General features: G+C 32.3%; 2 protein-coding genes across 3 annotated transcripts; one reads left to right on the top strand and one right to left on the bottom strand.

Moving 5' to 3' along the window:
- The first annotated feature begins 78 nt into the window (after nt 1-78).
- On the top strand, nt 79-9,595 carry LOC125068412 (probable serine hydrolase). Of its 2 annotated transcripts, XM_047677522.1 has the most exons (3): nt 79-102; nt 618-876; nt 6,509-9,595. In XM_047677522.1, exons 2-3 carry the CDS (start codon nt 840-842, stop codon nt 7,414-7,416), a joined length of 945 nt encoding a protein of 314 aa, XP_047533478.1. In that variant the 5' UTR covers nt 79-102; nt 618-839; the 3' UTR covers nt 7,417-9,595. The 2 variants fall into 2 exon arrangements, with proteins under 2 accessions (XP_047533478.1, XP_047533477.1); XM_047677521.1 differs by lacking the exon at nt 79-102 and having other exon boundaries at nt 567-876.
- Nucleotides 9,596-11,698: 2,103 nt separating this feature from the next.
- On the bottom strand, nt 11,699-20,962 carry LOC125068462 (NFX1-type zinc finger-containing protein 1-like). Its single transcript, XM_047677593.1, has 14 exons — nt 20,247-20,962; nt 19,740-19,953; nt 19,091-19,136; nt 18,337-18,571; nt 17,964-18,128; nt 16,503-17,369; nt 16,046-16,201; nt 15,396-15,543; nt 15,043-15,126; nt 14,173-14,447; nt 13,462-13,608; nt 12,816-12,990; nt 12,288-12,430; nt 11,699-11,879 (listed from the first exon to the last, which is right to left on the bottom strand). Exons 1-14 carry the CDS (start codon nt 20,916-20,918, stop codon nt 11,814-11,816), a joined length of 3,393 nt encoding a protein of 1,130 aa, XP_047533549.1. The 5' UTR covers nt 20,919-20,962; the 3' UTR covers nt 11,699-11,813.
- Between the last annotated feature and the right edge of the window lie 2,000 nt (nt 20,963-22,962).

The raw sequence follows: 22,962 nt of genomic DNA, 5'->3' as shown, positions 1-22,962 counted from the left end.
TGCCATGTGTATTTAAAATGAGACGGCGTGTTTAATGTAGGAAAGACAAAAAATGCTAGTATTTCTATTTGTCACTTATGCGTTTAATTACATTAGTAGATGGTTATTTTATTATTTTATTTTTTGTTGTTTCAATGATTATAATGTAGACCTTTATGAAAGAAACAGTAACAATTATTGTATAAACATGGAGAGAAAAGGCAAGCTTGTAACACCTAGCTTCCGACTTTCTGTAATAATATTCCACAGCTTGACTCTGACCATTAATTCATTTAAATTTAATGTAATAAAATATTGATAAATAAGGCATATTAACGGTAACATTGCTGCTGATATTATTCATTTTTCACCTTCCCAATTCCCATTTTGTTATAATTTCTGATTTAAACGTTATGTTATCTTTCTTTTTCAAATTTTTTCAGTAATTAATGAGTTTTAAACTGTTATAGTTGAATTTAAAAATATTGCAAAAAACATACAGTGAAGTTTGTGATTTTAACTTTAGTCAAAGTGCTATCCTTTAGTCACAACTCACAAGTACAACTGACGCAGACGCAGTGTGTCAAATACAGCAAATACTGTCAATTTCAAATTCTCAGTAATTGTCTTATATTCAGCTGTTCCAGTTGTTTCATGTAAATAATTTTATTTATTGCTAAAGCGCTTGCGCGAGTGATTACGTAGTGTCGTTCTTTGCAGTGTTCCAAATATTCCATTATTTTTTTATAATAAACTTTCATAAAAATATTATATTATTTCTGAAATATTTTATTTTTTAATTGTGTGCATAGTATTAAGTGTAACTTGTTTTCATAAAAAGAACAATATTATAGTGCAGAATGGCTGAAGAGAAGGTCAATGGATATCACAAAGAAGGTATGTTATAAGAATTACTTTAATTTTTTGATGTTTTATAATAATTTCCCACACAATCAGATTGAAAATAACAATTTTGATATATATATATATATAAAATATGGTATTAATTGTAACAATATTTTTACTACAAATCGTTTTTATAACTAATTTACCTGATTTTGGATTTTTCATAACAAATTTAATATTTTTTTTATATACTTATCATAATATAATTTTAATATTAACATTTGAGTAACTGTACAATGTAAATGTATGAGCTGTAGTGGTGACCTTGATGGCATAAATTCCTCATAAGTTTTTGATCTATTTTTTCTCAAAAAATAAATCAGTAAAGCTTAATAAATTTACTTATCAATTAACTTGTTAACCTCAGAGTTTATACATGATATCCTTGAAATAATAAAATTAAATAAATTAAAATGTTGTAATATTGTAAAAAACTTTAACTTGTCAAGTAAACAAAAGGTAAATACCAGTTTTTATGGTGTACACTTTCTCAGATTAGGGATTTAATTTTGAGTTCACATAAGTTCAAACTTAACTCAAATTCCTTAATTCAATATAGAAACATTACACTTACTTATTGACAGTCAAATTAAACACTACCACCGGTTCGTAAAAGAAAATACCCTGACCTGAGAAGGACCGGCGAAGGAAACTCAGCTCAAATTACATTGCTATCAGAATAGTATGTAAAACAAATTTATTGTCTTTATATAACTATATATTTGAACATAACACTGTTTTGATTTTGGTGAAATTTTTTGTGTGTGTATTTTATGGGGATCCTGGATAGGTTGGGTAGGATATGGCATATGGTAATGCGATCGGGAAATAAATAATATTACTTATTTCTCCTGGATAAGGTTGTGACACTCAGCTGGTAATTAAAATGAAATGGTGGATTGTATATAAATTGTTACATGTTGTATATAATATTTTAATAATATAGACAGTTATATCACCTACCATAATTATGATATCACTTTTTCAACAACATTACGTTGAGAGTGTATTTTATTCCAAAAAAAATATCAATTTTGCTCATTGGAGTGTTTTAGTACATTTAAATAATGCTAAATATTTTTTGATATATTTACTTAATACTTATAAAATTACTAAACAATCTATTTTCATGAAAAAATACAAATCGCAAACCATATATAAGATGCCAGTATCTAATATGACTATAAAAATTATGTACATTGCAATAATGATGGGTAATATATGTATTTAAAAAAGTTCAATGACCAGATTGTAACATACATTAATTATAACATATTACACAGCACTATTTCCTTAAATAACATTCTAGTAGTAATATTATGATGATTCAACCTTTTATAAATGGCCACATTTATCATTTAGATATGATATAATATATCACTTCTATTTAAAGACTATATTTAATATTTTCTAACTTTAGTTGTCCATGAAGCACCAAAATGTAAGAGCAGGATGTCCTATATGACGTGCTTTGTCGCACTTACGGGTCTTATGGGAAGTAATCAATATTTATAAGCTTAAGGTTAAAACATATGGTGGTACATTTAACGGGGGGCGGGTAGTTACTTATTCTACCTCCAAACAACAATACTTAGTAGTGTTGGGTTCCGTTTTTAAGGGTGAGTGAGCCAGTGTAACAGGCACAAGGGACAAAACATCTTTTGGCTCCCAGAGTGTGTAGCATATTGGTGTAATTTATGGTATGGTTAATATTTCTTATAGTCCTAAGGGTTATGCGGTGATGATCACTTACAAATCTAGAGTAAAATAAAGAAAAAAATTGACTTTTTAAAAATATCTCAGTACCTAATAACAAAAATCGCAATAGAATTATCTCCTGCTTATAATAATGAAACGTGTTTTTATACTTGTCGTTTAATAACTGACGCGGGAATCGAACTTCTTAGACATGTTTGCGAAACATGTGAAATATCACAGAGTTATATTTATTGATTTTTCTTAAGCATTAGTTTGTGTACAACATTGAATGCTTATATGTGAGCTTAAATATCAAGGTATTAAAGGTAGAGCTTTTAAAATATGGCTTCATACCTAAATCAAAGACTTTCATTAAAAGAATAAATCTTTACGACCTTTTCTAAAAAGGGGTGTTCTGCAAGGATATACTTTTGGTCCTTTTTTATTTTTAGTATATACATATATTAATGTTATTATTTTAAAATGGTTATACTTATATGTATTGTTACATTTATTTAAAAGTATAAATACATTTCTCGCCATAAGTTATCGTTTCCACAGAGTCTAAATATTTACTTGGGCAAGGGTTATTGGGTATTCCAAGGTAGACCTTCCATCGTATACTAAAATTCACTACCTCATGTTATAAAAACTTAAAACATTGATGAATAAAGCGTATTACTCAATACAGTTTATAAAGATGATAAAAAAACGGAAACATTATTCATAAGATGATTATACATCCAACTTAAATAATTAAATACTAGTTGAAAAACACAAGAGCTTACTTGAAATTTTCATATATAAGAGTAATTTCATGCGCTTATTAGTTACTACTCGAAATAATTGAAACAGCAATTTCGTGAGATTGTTTCCCGTCGCCCGACATAGTTAGCCATTATATCCAGTATGAACACAAAAGAAAACGACGAGCAAAGTTGAAATAATACCGACTAGTTACTAGACTAGACAAGCGGCGACGGCATACCTGCCGATCACAGTATTAGCAAGAGACACGCCGTCTTGTTCTGCTAATGAATTCAGACAAATTATTCAAACTAAAAGTGTCAAAATAAAAAAATAGTTACGTATATGCTTGATGACGTCAAAAGTCGTGAGTCGTGAGGAGTACGACACTAATCGTGGAGCCGCACGGATCAATGGAATGACAATAGTTGGTGTGTTATCAGTCAGATTATTAAGTACTAGTTTTCGCCCGCGTGTTAGGGACTGTGGTAGGTTTTAGGTATTCCAAAATAATCCTATGTTCTTCCTAGGGATTCGAGCTTATCTCATTGCAAATTTCATCGAATCCGCTTCAGTGGTTTAGCCGTGAAAGCGTTACAGACAGAGTTTCATTCGCATTTATTCTATTATTATAGATATTGCAGAAATCATTTTGTCTTTTTTTTAGATACTCTGTTCCTAGACTAAAAATATCGTTGGAGGTCATGCCAATAAAAAAAATAGCAATTCATGTTTGCGTTGAACGGACTTTGCACACATCATTTGATATCGCCTCAACATTATCTTCGTTATCACCTAGCGAATACACTTACACAAATCACTTACAAGGAAATGTACAATGAAAAGTACCCATTGCCAATCATACTATGTTATTTCATTTTGCAACTTTTTATTATAATTGAGTTCTTAATTACGTTCCGTTTTCAAAAATATCAGTTCCCAAATACTATTTATGGGTTTTTTTGTTTTCGTTCACATGCAAGTCATGACATAATCTTGTAGGATTAGCTCGTTAACACTTGTAGTTTATTGACGTGATGTGATTATCGTCAATCACACTATGACTTTATACACACATCCACATTCCACACACACGCACGCACTTACACTAACGAATTTCCGCTCTTCCACTCCAAAGGCATAATGTTAGAATTATGACATTTAAGATAGTTTTAGAATGTATGTTAAGATTAATCATGATTGGTAAGTTTTGTTTGTCTTGGTTGATGAGCGTGTAGCAATATGAGTCTAAATCTAAACCTAGTAGAACTTAGTATTAGGTTTAGATTCGTTTGTAAATAGTTCTCTTGAATTAGTCTGTAGTGCTTTAATCGTTTCAATAAACCATTTTTATTTTAAAACAGACTGTTGCTTAAGCTGTATAATTATACTACCCAATATAAAATCCAATGCAATAGCAATTAAAATTTTTGAAACCAAATATCGATGTTAAGATTAGGTACATACATAATAATTTATGAAAATTTTGTGACCAAGTAGGCAAACATAAATTGTTGTAGGACCTAAGTGCTTGTTATAAAAATATCGTCTACTATTTAAAATTATAAAAATATCGGTCCCAAAATGAGTAAGGAACTGGTATCTATGAATTTTTTCACTGCGTCAACAAAAAAAATAAACATGATCATGTTCCGCGGTGAATCCCGGTTTCTTCTTATAGAATACCTATACTTCCTATCGTGTAATCAGCACCGCCTTACGCATAAAAAGCGCACGAACGCAAATATTATTTTAGGCGATGTCACACTAAAACCTTTGTTAATCTCACACTAAAACCAAAAACAAATCAATGATATTTAATTAATATATTGTCTCTGGTTAGAAAAATATTTATTAAGCCGAATTAAAGCTGCGTTTTAACATTGCTACTTGGCCCGTATACCGTTTAACAATTGGGAGCAGGACATTGAGGCTATACCTTTACCTTCATTTAATTAAGTTACTTTTGATAATAATTACCTTGAAATTTTATTTTAAAATGATGTTAAAATTAGCGCCGAACACAATCTTTATCATTATTTTCTTAAGATAAAATGTTAACGGCGTTGTCCTTTTTTTAATTTGATGTTATTAATTATCATTGTTTATGTGTTTATTTTTCTGTAACTGAGTAAGAACAATAAATAGAAATGTTATTGTTTTATACATTTTGTATAAAACAATTGTATGAAAGAACTGTGACGAAAATTGACTACGTACGTCTGTACCAAAGACTACACATCCTGCAGCGCCGGATTTTGAGGTGCAGATGTCATAGTTTTTTTTTTCATTCTTTTTCCTACATACGTCTAAGGCTGTTTTTATAAGGGCCATAACACGAATTGTGCGATGTGAATTATGTTTAGCGATCATAACGTATGAGTTGTTTTTTTGTTGAATGAGCGGTTTTTTTTCATTGAGCCTTATTACGATATTAAAACAGTAAACAAAAATAACGGAAATAATAAAAATGACGCACTAAGAAATATTAACCATTTCTAGGAAGCTAAATATTACGTCATTTGAGCCTGTACTTAAACTGGCTCAATCATCCTTTAAACTGAACCACAACAGTACTAAGTATTGCTAATTGGTGATAGAATATCTGATGAGTGAGTGGTATCAAGAATGTTCACGACTATCACGTCAGTAGTCTTAAATTAGACTTCAAAAAGTAACTACTTAAATACTAATATTATATACTTGAATCTTCTCCAAACGCGCTGAATAATCTGGTATAAGTTTTTTTGGTATATTAATTAAGCAGTTTCTTTAATTAGGCATTCCAAAAACAGTCTTTCATTAACATAAATGTAAGGTATAGTAATAATATATATAGTATTTTAATGTATTATATAATTTATATTTAGTTTATATAGTAAGAACGTTCATATTATTGACCTTAGTTTTATCTAGTGTTATTAACACGATCATATCAATTAATAAAAACGAACCCAGACTGTCGTGTAGTGGATGTGATGTGATTTTTGTTATCAGCAGATAATGCAGGGACATACACGCATTAACTAATTAAATTACTCCTATCACGGTCTCTCTTGTGACTGTAAACTACACTTCGTCTTGTTAATCACGTGATAAAATCAGTCGGTCCATTGCTGATAGTCCATCCTCATGAAATGTTGAATAAAATAATAATTTATAAACAATTTCTTTTCAGATTTACCTCTTGGGGTCAAGGTGGAAGAAATAGAAATTCCGGTACCTTGGGGCCACGTCGCGGGTCGATGGTGGGGGCCGAAGAACAAGCAACCGATGATCGCAATTCACGGTTGGCAGGATAACGCTGGCACTTGGGACAAATTGATACCTCTCCTCCCAGCTACCACATCTGTTCTCTGCATCGATTTACCTGGACACGGATTGTCCTCTCACTACCCAACGGGTATGCTGTATTATATATTCTGGGATGGAATTGTTCTTTTACGGAGAATAGTAAAATATTTTAAGTGGAGTAAGATTACACTCATGGGACATTCGCTAGGAGGCGCTTTAAGTTTTATGTATGCAGCATCTTTTCCTGACGATGTCGATAGAATTATCTGCATCGATATAGCGAGTCCAGCTGTGAGAGTGCCGGAGCATATGGTTAAGAATACTAGTGGTATGATCGAGAAGAATCTTGAATACGAAAACTTGCCAGAGGACAAAATACCCTGCTACGATTACGAAGAAATGATCGATATAGTTTGTGAAGCGTACAAGGGATCAGTGTCGCGGGAGAATTGCAAAGTTCTAATGAAAAGGGGTATGGCCCCGGTTCCAGCGCATATGAAGAAGAAAGGTTTTTACTTTAAAAGAGATCCCAGGCTTAAGGTGGCTGGACTAGCGATGATGTCAATCGAAACGGCTCTAGAATATGCGAGCAAAGTAACTTGTAAGGTTTTAAACATAAGGGCTATACCGGGTCAGAAGTGGGAGAGACTGGACTATTACCTGGACGTCGTTGAAAAACTGAAACAAAACGCTGACGTTAATTATATCGAAGTAGAGGGAACACATCACGTCCATTTAAATGCACCACAGAATATAGTCACTATCATTGAAGATTTCTTAGAACTTTATTAGTTTAATTTATAGGCTTAATTAATACTGGTGATATTTAATGTGATGCAATAAAATAGGAACGACAGCACAATATATATTTACGTTAATAGATAGTGCCTTTGAGGCGTTTTTATAGAAGCTTTTCAAAAGCTTTTTCGTAAATGATATTTATCGACGGGTAAAATTTTAAGGTATTTCTTTCCAGTCTAGTAACAGTTTTATTAATAATATAAACGCTAGAATTGTTCATGTATTTATTTTATCGAAACGCTATATTGTATTCATTTGAATTTCGAAATTAATTACCACATTGTAATATAACTGAATTAATTTAGACAGATTAAAATATTGATATTCGATCATCCAAATACCAAATGACATTAGCATCTAAAAATATTTCAAAAGAAAAATATAGTTTCTTTATTTGAATTTAAATTCTTGCGGTGACGAAAATATAAATTATTCAAAGAACCAAAGGTCAGCTCTGTTACTTAAACGTATTGTTTCAATAAGTATCTATTTAATGTAGTGACGTTTTGAATCAACTCGAAATCGTAGATGTTCGAACAAAATAGCAACAAATTACGTTTATATAGATAGCTAAACGCATTAGATATTTATTCATGTATGCACTGGAAAATATTACAGTAACGACCGACACGTTTATATCGATGTTCATTGGTGCAAATTAAATATTGTCTTGCAGCGAGAAACATTCGATTTACTAAAAAAAAATATTTCAAGGATTGTACCTAAGTAGGTATTTTCAGACGGGATGATACACCATACAAGCAAATTTGTTCAGACATTTAATTGTATGTTTACACTCACACACACAACTATGAACCCTGAAAACATTACACCTAAGATTATTTATATGTATCTAGATAGAGTCTCGCACTACAAAAGAACTATAACAAACGAGCTAACTTAATTATCTTGGTGTGCGTGACAGCTACGCTTGAAACTCACCAAACGTCATATTACTTTACTAGTGTGCGTGTACTTCGTGGTCAATTGATGGCCCTTATTTTCTTTAGTGCGTTCTCAGTATGACAATCTATCTAGGCATATATAATCAAAGCATTACACTCTTTTTAAGGTAATCCAGTAATAAAGCCGAAGCTAACTAGGTGTTAAATAGTATTACCAATAAAATTCTCGTTACCTTTAATAAATTTTCCAGTACGTTTAAATATGCTTTACAATATTTCCGCAGAATAAATAAATATAAGCAATGTATACACTATATCCTGCTTACGCTGATTTCATATTAATGCACACGTGTGTTTCAAAGTTAACCTTTTGACATTCATATCTTAACAACGTGAACGGTTTGTAACTGCGGTGTTTTTTTTAAGTGTTTTAGTTATAAGTCAAAGGTTCCATTTTTTAATTTGTATCGTCTCCTTAACGTCTTGTTTTAATATAGTAAGCGGTTTTTGCGTATCACTTGTGGTAATTGGGTAACATCACGTGTTTGTGATATGTATATTGCTCTTGATTTAAGTCCAAGACGCTATTTATTTAATATGTTAAATGCTTCATATGTGTGTAACTTTCTTGAGTGTCTATTAGTCAATCTATAGTTATAAACAAACATTGTTTTGTTTTTTAAATATTTATTTGTTGAACAAAAATGACGAATAAATATATTTAGGATACACGCAGCTCTTAAATTATTATAATATTATTAATTTGTTTTATTTTATTTTCATAATCTTTTATTATTTATATTTTATTTATTTAATTGATATAATTTTGTTATTAATACTATTCCAGTTTGTGTATGGTAACACAGTGATATTTTGTAGAGAGTTTATTAAAACGAATTTAACTGAGTTATTGTAAAAAAAAATGCAATATTTGTATGAGTTTAATTGAGGAATAATTAATAATATATATTTTTTTTTATTTTGGTATATTTTTATTATTTACTCATATGTAAAATAATATTGTACCTATGTCACAGCAAACTGCGAATACTCGGCGTTAAACTAGCGGCATGTAAATAATGCCAGCTAAATCAATAACTTAAAAAAAAAAACTCGGACGAAAGTCGCTGTTGGTATGACTCTAGATCTCTGCCTAATCATTCGTATGCTTATTATGATTACTATATTTTACTCTCAATAGATGGCTCTATGTTCCAATTCAATAAATTTTCCGATAAATAATAAATTATTTATTAAACACTGTACGCAGTTGTTCTTATTATTTTTCTCATACCCTATCCTTTTAATTTTTTTTTAAAGACTTGTCACATTAACAATTATATTAGTTTTACAATAAACAAAACTTATCTGATGGTTAAGATATTATGGCCTTTCTTTGTTCCAAAAACAAAAATACTGACTTGGTTGAATTAAGGCAATTTTTTATTAATCTTTTTGTAGATATAATTTATAACAACAAGAATATATTTTATCTGTGATAAGACATTTCCCTCCATGTCTGTTAAGCTCTTTAAATTATTCTTTATTTTCAGTGTTTAATTAAGATTAATAACACAACCGCATCTTAACATCTAAATTATCTAAGGTCTTAAATATTACTTAGTTAAGATATTTATCTATATATGTTGATGATGGAGGCTAGCACTTTAGAATATTTATATATCTCGATTGAGTGTCGCAATGTAAGTGGATTAAAACAAACGAACCAACTTTATTATATTGGTGTGCGTCATAGCTACGCTGTTGTATGAATCCTTAGTGGCCAACTGTTGGCCGCTATTTTTTGATTCGATCAATTATAGGCTAGCGAGAACAGATAGCTGGCACGCTGTTGTGCAAGCTTTTAACATCGGCTATAACTGGCAATTTTGTTACAATTTGAGTACTATTTAAAGGTATACTTACTGAAATTATAAAATTCAATTTAAGAAAATTATTTAATTCTTTTGTTATTTTATAAAATTACAAAATAATTCGTTGATCTGAATATGTTGAATCTGAATATGTAAATAAAAGTCAGATAAAGACATTTTGATCTTTCTTATCTTTACTTTAAATCAAGCAAATAGTGCTGAGATCTCAGCTTAAATGTATATTTATAAATCATACTCAACAATGAATCCTTACGCTAACCTAATTTTAGCCTCTTTACCGTTTACTGTGCCATATTATAACGACATGCACATATAATTACAAAAGAAAGACAACATCACTTATCATATAATCTACCCCCAAATAACATACATTCATACAAAACATCGAAGGTTATTGTGCCAGTGTAATTAACTTTAGGTGCAAAGAGCCGAGATCACGTGCATCTTAACCGATGATTTCGGGTTCAAACCCAGGCAAGCACAACTGAATTTTCATGTGCTTAATTTGTGTTTATAATTCATTTCGTGCTCGGCTGTGAAGGAAAACATCGTGAGGAAACTTGCATGTGTCTAATTTCAACAAAATTCTGCCACATGTGTATTCCACCGACCCGCATTGGAGCAGCGTGGTAGAATATGCTCCAAAACCTTCTCCTCAAAGGGAGCACCTTAGCCCAGCAGTGGGAAATTTACACGCTGCTAATGTATGATGTATGTAATGCAAAGAATATCATAATAATTGTGTACATAGCGCATTGGCAATGTAAGGAAACGATTTTGAGGCTTTCACTGTTGATCTGCCTTGGCAATGGACACGCGCGTACCATGTTCGAGGCTTACCGAGTTAGGAGCCTTTCATATGCAACGGAATGCGTTTACGGCGATTAGTTCTTTGTCATGGCAACATAGACTACATTACCCGAGGCAAATAACGACCGAATATAAATCCAAACTATTTTAGGGAAGCAAGCCCAGGTACCATGAACTACTTGTCAATTTCACTTCTTAGCGTTCCGTACCCCTCAAGAAAAAAGGGAACCCTTATAAGATCACTCTCTTGTCCGTGTAAATTAATACCAATGCGGTCTATTGGAGCTGTGAAAAAATCATTCGCAATGAGAATCAAAACCTATAAGGTCCCGTTGACTTAACATCATAAAAATTGTCAAGAAGTAATATCTTTTAGCACAAGTATAAAAAAAAATCGTTAATTTGTAGTTACATCAGTGTCTGTTTTTCCTATCTGGTGGTACGGAACACTCAGTGCGCGAATCCGACTCGCACTTGACCGGGGCGTACTTTTTTTAAATGAAGAATGTTTTTTTGCATAACTAACTCACCATGAATGAACAATTTAACATGACGCCGTAATTTTGTTACTTTTTTACTATTAACCTTATCCAAACGGTTAACTTTGCATATAGAGTATATATTGGCGTAGTATAGTGTTAATGAAAAAATTAAAAGAAAACATCAGTAGAAAAATACTTTATTTCCTAAAGCATACAAGACAGACGTATGACTTATTTACAGTGTAAATATAGTTTTAAATATTCATAGACATTTGGAAATATTAAATTATTTAGAATTATTTTTTACATTTTCTGAAGCATGTGCCTTCTAAGCAATCGTCTAAGTCTTTAACGGAGTATATCTGAAAAGAAATCACCGTTGAATATTTTTTTAATTTAATATCATAAACGTCGAATTAGGCTTAAGAACTTGTCATTATTTATTACTAAATTTACTAGTGGGTACCACTCACCATTTTGTCTTGTTTTAATATTCTGACAAGCATATTGGCCATCTAATGGTATGTTGTCTCATATATGTAAATGTATGTTTATTAGTGGTGCATGGGCGATATAAGAAATGCTAATATTTCTCACAGCGCGAATATAGTGGTGGTGACCACTGACCATCAGATTGCCTATTTGCCCTTTCTTTATCATAAAAATTCTCTAAGTCCTAAATATGAAATCAGCACCATTCAAACATGTACCGTTCACAAAAAAACACGCCATACCAAATAAAATTGTTGAATAGAATCTAGTATACCTACATTTAAAGTATTATCCACATGCTTGTCACATTGCAGGGGTATTTCTTTCCCAATAGCATTTTGTACCTTTAATTTATCTCTAATATTCCGCCATATTGGACTCGCCGCTTGTAGGACGTTCATGTTACCAAATATGTAGAATCCTAAAAAAATAAAATTATTTGATACCATTATGAAGAATATGAACGAAACAAAAAATACAACATTAAGGATATTGAGGGAAAATATACCTTAAATAATAATTAAAAGATATGTTTTAGAAATTCTCAATGATATTGAGAATTTCTAAATTACATTAATTGCGAACATTAATAATATACTAATTTCAGATTAAATAATCACAAATAATTGTTGTTTATGGATGTCACATATCATTTTTTTCGACAGTTCTACAGTTCATTAGAATACAATTAGGACAAATACTCAAAAAAAAACACCTGATTCTTTAAAGTACCAATATTTGTATTACCACATTGCTGCGAAAATATTTTGATTGATTCAAATAAACTATAGACAATTTACACATACCTTCCTTGGCTCTAGACAAAGCGACACAGATCCTATTGGGTGCCGTCAGGAACCCAATACTGCCCTCCTTGTTGCTCCTTACCAGAGACAATATCACAATCTTATTTTCTTCCCCTTGGTAATTGTCCACAACTGTGATTTTAACGTCCCGGAGTGTTGGATATTTCTTACTTATCTGTATTGTACATAATTAACTTAGTAATACTAGAAATGTGAAAAATCTACTGCCAAACAGCAGTACTCAGCATTGTTGTGTTATAGTTTGAAGGGTGAGTGAGCCAGTGTAACTACAGGCACAAGGGACATAACATCTTAGTTCCCAAGGTTGGTGACGCATTGGCGATGTAAGGAATAGTTAATCTTACCATCAGGTGGCCTATTTGTACGTCCGCCAAAATATACCATAAAAAAGAAGAAAAAAATATAAAAAAAAAAGTTTTCAATCTCCTAACAAACTTACCCAAAGACTTGCATTTTTCCATCAATCTCAATAACTCCACGCTTTAATAATATCACCAATATTATTTGTATTGAGTAGTAAGTCTAATTTCTTAAACATAATATTTAAATATGTTATAGAAACTAAAGAATTTGGACGATTTTCTAGTTTGAAAACTTCGTGTAGAGATAGAAGCAGCATTATTACCTCCTTGATGACTGTGGCCTGTCCGGTATACGTCGCTAAGATTGTGATATCATTCGAGTCATACTTCATTCGACGCAAATAATTGGCTAACGAGACGCACCACTCAGCTTCCCTTGTATTTTTATGACTCCAACTGTCTTCTAAGCCCTGGAAATTTAAATATTATTACGTTAATATAAAAAGTGAGTTATCTATAAAAACGACAAAAAATCATATCTGTTGTATGGGAGCTTCCTGAAATATATATTTTATTCCGTTTTTTAGTATTGGTTGTTACAGTGACAACAGACACAAACATGTACATCATCTCCGAAAATTTCAACTGTCTAACCATCACGGTTCATAAGGTACAGCCTGGTGACAGACGGACCGTCAGCGGAGTCTTAGAAATATCTTTCCCTTGGATCCCTTTTACCTTTTGGGTACATGACATATGAATGTAATAAATATAATCGACTCTCAAGGAGACTCGCCATCTGTGCGGAACATAATTATTACAATGAACAATTTGTATCTCCCAACTAGTCTTGAACCAGCGCGGCGAAATCAACTCCAAACTTATACTTTAAGAGATTTTTGCTGTATTTTTTTTTTAATAAGCCTGGACTTACGACAATCTCATTTGCATGTAAATATGGTATTGTGACATATCAATTTGTTATAATGTATGACGGTTTATTTAAATAGATTTTGTAAATCAAATCCACCTACCTCAGAATCTTCCAAATATTCATGATTAAAGAAAAATAGGTTGTCTTTCATTCCTCTTATCTTAGGATAAGCCAGGACGCTCGGGTGACTGTCCAATTTGTCGTATATCGTGGGCACCAAAAGTTCGGCGAAATTTGGACGCATCCGTCTCTGTACGGTCAAAGTACGTGCGTGTAATTTATTACGTATCATACGTTCGAATAGAGAAATTTCTAGATTATAATTTCTTGCTAATTCATAATGTGCTGCGGTTGGTCTCAGTTGTTTATGGTCACCTAAAATAAGACCATCATGATATTATTATTTAATTTAGTTACAGTTATTTATTTTCTTATTTATCGAGAAACATGAGTCACGTTTCGAAAAATGTTCGGTCTACTATGTGAAAATCATGTTAGTTAAATACAATAATATATATATGTATGTTATATATCGTGCCTGGAAGTCAACAAGCATTAACTTCACGTCACTATATCACACCAGTCTTCCCGAAATTTGTCGACAATTCTTTGATGAATAATCTTAGTTAAGAAGCAATTGTTGATAATAATATTTGTTTCATAGATTTAATCTAAACACTGGTGGATTGTCATACTTTCATTATTGAAATAATGAAACTATAAATTCTTTTCCTGTCGGCCTCTATCACCTATCGTCGATATACGCAATTGAGTTTAAAATGTAACCGTTGGTTTCCCATAAATATATCACTCAATAATTATACAAACATCATACATTCATGGTTTTATTAAAAACGTCACGAGTTAGTTGCATGCAGGTACATAGTATGTAAATATATAATATTATATATTTTGAATCTCATTACTTAACCTTAAGGTTAAAATTGAATGTGAATCAAAATAGACTTACCTATAAGTATTAAATGTTGACATTTATTCGTCAGGGACGCTATGATATGAGCCTCCAATACTTCAGCCGCCTCTTCAACGATGACTGTAAATTTAGTTTTTATTAAATTACACACAAACTAGCTGCCAGACCCGACTTCGGACGGGTAAGTTTCAATTTACAAATCTCTCCGACATGCGGATGGACCTATATAAAATAAGCTATATTCCAAACTCCAGCTACACAGACGGTAGTTTTTGCTGTGCGTCAATGGGTAAACGATCTTACAGTAGGAATAGATCGTCGATGTCAATAGAACATATATATCTGTTTCGAAATTAGAATCGGCGCTCCTCCGCGCGCTCGGGTCGCACCTACGGGGGGGCGCAGGCGGCGCAGCAGCAGGTGGCGCCGCGCCGCCAGCGAGGTGGTGAGCGCCACCACGCGCGCCGCGCCGCACAGCGCGCCGTCCGCCGCCGCCGTCTGCGCGCGCAGCTCCGCCTCGCACGCGCCGTGCCGCGCCTGCGGGCCCGAGGAGGGCTCTGCTTCACTTGAAGGCCTTACAGCAGTGCTGATGACGTCGTTCGCCCGACAATCTCATCGCCCAGCCGCATCGTAGTGCACGAGTGTGTGCGTGCACACTCGTGCACTCCGTGCACATCCGATGGAATAGAAATCTGACTCGACCGGAAAGAGTTCAGACGCAGGATTTGCATGATTTCTGAGGCATGGGATGAGATGAGATGTTTCATAGAAATTTTCGACAAAAAAACCAACTTTTTGTCGACCCCGATCTGTCTAATCTTTGAAACCAGAATCTTTATTCGAATATAAACTGTTACAGGAAATTTTAATCGTCGTATTAAATTTAAAATTCGAAAACCATCGGTTCGGAATTTAAATGCCTCATCAAAAACTTCAGGAACAATTTAAAAAAAAATGAATTATGTAGATATATTAATAACAAACAAATTAACGGGTTCAATAAAGTTAGACATTTTTGTAAGAAAGCAAAGGATTTTACCATTAAATCATTAAGCTTGACCATTAAATCGCTCTTGACTACTTCGACTGCATTAAAGTAAAGCCGCCATCTTTCGTCTTGTGACAGCTTATACGGGTCAGTGACTTCTGGTATCTTGGTTTTTTCTTTATCTACATAATAAGACGCCATATATTTCTGAAAATAAATGAATAAATGTTAAAATTACGATATCATTTTATTATTTAACGTCTAACGGCTGAAATTAATTATATTTACAATCTCTGATTTTACTTTATTTTAAAATATATATTTTAATCGCATAATCGAAATAAAATCGATGGCAAAAAATAAGACCCTTTAACTTGAAATTTAACAAAAAAACTTTATTAGCTAATATTTACGTTGTAAAATGAGTTTACCTTCAAAATTAAGATACAGCAATTTATTTATTATGAGTCAATATTTGAACACATATGTAATTATAGCAACACCGTACCTTAAAAGAGTTGAGTCGATTATTAATTTTCTCGATTTGTAATTCGAACTTATTTATCATCGTTTCTCCTTTCAAATCTTCTGACATATCTCTGACGTATTTAATGCTATTGCGCATCGAATTCATTTCTTTTAGAGCCCATTCTTCAGAAAAACAAGTTTCTATTTTATCTGTTACGTTTACTTCATCATACTGCTTTTCCCAATCATCTAATTCATCTGTTTCGTCATCTGTTTCTAGATTAAAAAGCCAATCCAGTACAGCATCCTCATCAGAACATTTTAATTCTAGTAAATTTCCAGAAATTTTCAAATAAGGTTTTATTGTTTTATAACTGATTAGTTCTTTTTCGCATTTTTCTAAATCATCCTGTACTTCTGTCATCTCTTTAAATATTCTCTCCAATTCGGATCTCTTACTTGCGTATAGATGTGAGTATTTTGATTTCGCCTTGAGCCTCATGTTATTTAAATTATATGGCTCTAAGATCTTGCTTTTACTCTGACTTCCCAGTCTGACTATACTGTCTGTAACTTTTAGTATGCCTTCAAGAAACTGGTCTAGGGCGTGATTCGTGTAACAAATTATCAACATAGGTGTCCCTTCAAAGGACAAATTCCTAAGAAGTGTTGAAGCTATTTTGACCCCTAAGAACGTTTTTCCTGTACCAGGAGGTCCCTGTATCACAGCGAATTCTCTTGTAAGGGCGAAATTGTACGCGTCCATTTGTGATTCATCTAAATCAAATGATTTTTCTGTCGGCCACTGGTTTTTATCGAGTACTGGAAAACAGATTTCTTCTGATTTATCATTTTCTATACTGTAAATTGTTTCAGATGTTAGATAGGCGGGTGGCCTTGTTTCTCTCTGGAAATTAGTTAAAAATGCAAACTAGAAATTTAAAATTGAAAGTCAGTTATGCCAAAGAGAACAACACCAATTTTACTTGGTGGTAGAGCTTTCTGCAAGCCCGCCTGGGTAGGTATCACCCACGCATCAGATACTCTACCACCAATTAGCAGTACTCAGTATTGTTGTGTTCCGGTTTGAAGGGTGAGTGAGCCAGTGTAACTATAGGCACAAGGGACATAACGTCTTAGTTTCCAAGGTTGGTGGCGCATTGGCGATGTAAGGAATGGTTAATATTTCGTACAGCGCCATTGTGTATGGGCGGTGGTGAACACTTACCATCAGGTCCATTTACTCGTCCGCCTACCGATAACATTAAAAAAAATGTTTGTCAATTTTAATTGTTAATATTATTTTAACTTTAAAAAAAGCGTTAAAATAAGTTTCTATAAGTATTGATTTACAATCCTATCTATAAAGTTCCGTTAAATTATTAAAAGTGAGTCCATTTTTTTGGCCCCTCTAGTTATAAGTTGACGTTTTTTTTACTTAAAAAAGTCCGCTGTTATTAAGAAGAATGACTACGAAAAATGTAATTCTGTATAATCTTACCTGAACATCAACAATATACTTTTTCATTGGCATATCATCTGTGTTGGCATCTTGTAATACTTTCAGAACTCTATGATACGGTTCAAAGAAGACTTCACTCTCAACCATAAGGAATTGTTCTGAGAATATAGTATTAGACATTGGACTATCAAAGGATACTGCTATCTGAAATTAATAATTTTTACCAGTGGCAATACTGAATATAATAAAATAGATTTTGAGATAATAGAGTGGTACATCCTCTTTACCTCCAGATGAATTGTAGCCAGACCAGACAAAGGTATGAGTTTTTATGGATCTAGGTTATAGCCTTGAATGGATCATCATTACTTAAATTAATGTAAAAATAATATTTTCATTGTTGTGTACTTACATAACCATTACTCAGTAACTCCACTCTCGAATCTAGTACCGAAGCACATAGAATATTCTGGAAGTTATCACTGGTAAACAGTAACAAGGAACCAAACATGAGCCTTTTGTTATAAGCATAATTTTTGAAATCCACTGATACATTAGTGAGGCGCTCACTCCATGCTATATCAACAAGGTAGCCCACCTTATTATTACTAACATATGTTCTAATCACACGCACCTTTGGATACACTCTAAAATTAAGGATAAACTGAGTAAAAAATAAATTCAAATCAGTATGTGAGCGTCAATTGTAATGAAAATTAATATCAAAGCAAATTCATAAAATTAACTTTACATCTGGCATTCATGAATAGGATATTGGTAATTTATTTAAAATAATAATTATAGTATTATTTACTTAAAATAAAGTTATAGGCTGACAACAATAATAAAATATTTAAATTAGTAATGGAACAATATAACGTAAAGAGAAAAAGGTGGAAAAATTATTTCTATAGTCTATTTCAATTGAAGGAGGACAAAATAAATAAACCTTATATTTACATATTCCATATAATATGCTCATAACTTTGCTATATTATGCACTACAAATAGTTCTTTATAATATAGCAATATTTTGAACCTAACTATTTAAATCTTTTTCTAGATATTAACCAATTCTATCACGTTAATTTAAGCTTAAAGTTGTTTATTGTTTATTTACTTCTCCTGCCATTGAAATTGACTTAGACCATTTGTTTTTATCTTACCTAATATTTTCATGTCGCCTTTTTTTCGGATTTTCCATGTACTTACCTAAAAATATAATATTGTGATATTAACTGTTATTATAAGTGTCGGAAGAATATCCCAATCAATATTATCACTACTCTTAATCTAATAGGGAATAATAATTAAAAATAAATAAATAAATATTGGATAACATAAAATACATTACTCTGATCCCAATGAACGTAGTTAAAGCACTTGTGTTATAGAAAATCAGAAATAACGACGGTACCCAGACCCAAGACAACAAAGAAAAGTAATGAACTTTTTCTACATCGACTTGGCTGGGAATCGAACCCGGGACCTTGGAGTGGCGTAGTCATGAAAACCAGTGTACACACTACTCCACAAAGGTAGTAATTTAGGAAAAGTGTGTTTTACATGGTAACAGAGAACTGATTATTTCACCAATGTCACTTGGGATGGTGAAGACAAGATTAAAATGAAGGAGCCTGAAGATTTTTACTATCATCTTTTGTTGCATGAAGAGAAACTTAGAAAATTATTTAGGTAAACATACTTTCTGTTATAGTTTGTTATAAATTCATATATTATATTATCATATTGTTAAGCACGAACAAAAAGAGAAAATCAAACATTATTGAACTTGTAAAATACAGTTTTACCAACATATTCCTTCTCGAAGTGGTCCAAAGCAGTCTTCTCTTAGCAATTTAAATTGCAAGTCCAAGTAGTGCTCAACACTAGTGTAAGCACCATTAATTATATTCGGTACAATTTGTACATTATTATTTCCAAGTAAGTCTGCTTTTGTTGGAAAAATATTAAGATTCCTAAAGCTGTTGGGGTCATCATTTTTAACTTCAATTTCAGCTTTTTGATCCTGTAATTACATTTAACAAAGTGTTAATTGTGACGTACAAAACATCTATGTATTCTCTATGAAAATGAAAAAAAAAACTTTTTATATTAGCAAAATGGCATAGACTAAAATCATCGACTATTCAATATTAATGAATTAAAAGAAAAAATTAAGTATATATAGTATAAAACCTTTAGATTGATTAATTCTATAATAATTTTAGTCCTTTGCAGTACTGACTTATTATGTTTTATTATTATTTAGACTTATGTTTATATGAGAAGTTTAAAACTATTAAATATTGCAATACATACTTCATTAATTGATACTTGAAGTGCAGTTTTCAGTTGAAGTAGTTTTTCATAAAACTTTTCATTAATTGGCTCCATATGTTCCTCCTGGACACCGATTGCACTCAGCTCTGTTGTTTCCAATACCTCATATAATAATTTTAAATATTCTTTGGTGTGCCCACCGAATAAAAATATAGATTCACAAAAGTCAACGACGGAAAAATAAAATGATTCAACATCATCCCATAATTTTGTATTCATTCGCTTATCAACTGTTTTTACTTGTGGCAAAACTTTCAAATATTCCGTTAACTTGACCAAAAAGTCAGACTTTTCAAATTTATTTCTTAATAGAACAACAATTTTCGACTTATCGTTTGTTTCTAATGACTTGTATACAGATCCGAATATTTTTACTAATAACACGATAAAATCTCCTTTTAATTCCCCATTTAAAAGTAGCCAAAACCCTGGCCTATTGGACAGTTCCAAATTCAAAAGTGGTGGATTTAAAAATGATATATCGTTTAATCTTTTAAAACCTATTGGTTTTTTCTCTATGTCTTGCAATTTAGGCAAAGGTTTAGGTTCCGTCGATTCTTCTTCAGAAAACTGTGACGTATTAGGCCTTGTTTCTTCTATAACTGTTCCATCAAACCAGTCTATTCGAAGGGATTTGCTATTTTCACTCATTGTAAAATTAAAATTTAAAATTGTATTTATTTTTTGTATGTACGTACGCGTATGTCACTAACAACAAATATGTTTTGTGTCACACGTCATAAATTGTTATCCGTCATTATGACAGTAAGACTTCGTTCAAAACTTGTACAGACGATGATTTTTTTAAATTTAATTTAAATTATCACGAAATTATACATATATTTTTAAAAAATTTTAATACTTGAATGCCAAACATAATTACAACAATAAACATGTTTCTAATAATCAAAACTTAAAAAATCTCAGAATTTCTCTTCGATTATTAACAATAGTTCAACGAAATAATTATAGAATTCTCTTTCGTGTTTTTACCTATATAGATAGATAGTAGATATAACTTTTAAAATTGATCCTTTGTTATCCAATACCATCCCAAAGGGACACTCGGTGGTATAAATAGCAAATCGGTATTTTTTTATAACAATGTGATTTGATATACATATACAAATAGGGGAGTATACAATAGGATCAAAATGCCTCTGTTGCCATATTTAAAAAATTGTTAAAAAACTAAATTGTTGCGAAACGTTACTATATAATTAGTGAGTTTATGGTTGATAGCACACCTTGGGAGTGAAACGATCGCCTCCAAGCTATTTTTTTTCATAACCTATATTTGTAAATTATAGAATTGACAAAAAAAGACCAGCTGAGTTTCTTTCGCCGATTCTTCTCAGGTTCGGTATTTTCTTTTCCGAACCGGTGATACCGTGAACCGAAGTAAGTGTAATACTTCAACACAATAAATAAAGAAATTTAATTTGATTAGAAATAAGTTTAATAATTCTTTATTTATATATAATATTGCAATGTCTGTTGTTATAGCTAATATATTTGCAAGTTTCTAAAACCAAAACAAACATTATTTTAATTTTGTCTGCCTGTCTGTTTTTCGGGATAATCTTCAAAGCAGGTAAATTTAAATAAATTAATATGATACTCCAAGCACGTACCCTCCTTGGAGTATAATTAATTTTCATTTATTACAACATAATTGCAGGTTATGTGACGATGTTTTCTTTTACAGCTCAGTAGGAGACTTATAAAAGCTAATTAAGGTTTTGAAAAATTAGTAGTGCTTGCCAAGATTTGAATTCAATTAGATTAACGTGGTGTTACCACTGGACTATTCGACAATTAACCATAAAATTTCACGATCCCCGTTATGTCAGATCGTATGCTAAAGCGAAATCAAAAACAGTACTACCAGCATGATGCTTCTTGATCTAAGTCATTCGGCGTGGTGGGCATTAAAATCGCCAATAATTACGATCTCTGCGGATGGGATCTGCTGCAGCACGGAATCTGAAGCTAATTGGAAGTGCGCAATCAGTCGATCATCGGACCTATATAGCCACGTGGGCATTCGCGGATGATCGCAGTCTCCACGCAGCCAGATTGATAGGTCTCGCCCTTCAAGACTGCCGAGAGGACGAGAGCAGGTATGATATGTGATGTATTCGCACACCCCAGCCCACGGTAAAAAGGAATGTATAATGTGGTATCAGCCGGAGAGGATATCTGGGTTTCGGTAAGAAAGAGCAAGGCCGCCTCCGACGTTTCAAAGTGAAAGTAATCGACGTCCAGCCCCTTTATGTTGTAGAAGTCCAAAGCGGAGGTGAAAGGCAACCCGCCTTATAATACCTGCTTCGCATGACCCGAATAGTGACGAGCGCAAAATTGTCACCTCAGAAATCGGAGGGCAGCCTGGGCATCGTTTGCATTGTTCGGGTGGTGTATGTCCTGAACTTGGATACTTAGAGAGGGATTCTCGACCGCAATCGCTGATGGTTGATACCCTCCTGGGGTAATAAAACCAAATTCTGCTCAACCATCATATTTTAGGAGGAAAGGAGGTTATATATATATAGATGATAAAAATAAACTTCCAGGCTGGATATATTTAACATACTTTACATTCCGCACCTGTGGTATCTTCACTTAATATACTGTGTAAAATAACGATTCAAAAGTGCTTATAAAAAACTTGTTGAAATAAGTATAATTTGATTTT

Source organism: Vanessa atalanta, chromosome 13, assembly GCF_905147765.1.
Source record: "Vanessa atalanta chromosome 13, ilVanAtal1.2, whole genome shotgun sequence".
In the NCBI taxonomy this organism is placed as follows: domain Eukaryota; kingdom Metazoa; phylum Arthropoda; class Insecta; order Lepidoptera; family Nymphalidae; genus Vanessa; species Vanessa atalanta.
This window is presented reverse-complemented; position numbering and strand designations above follow the sequence as displayed.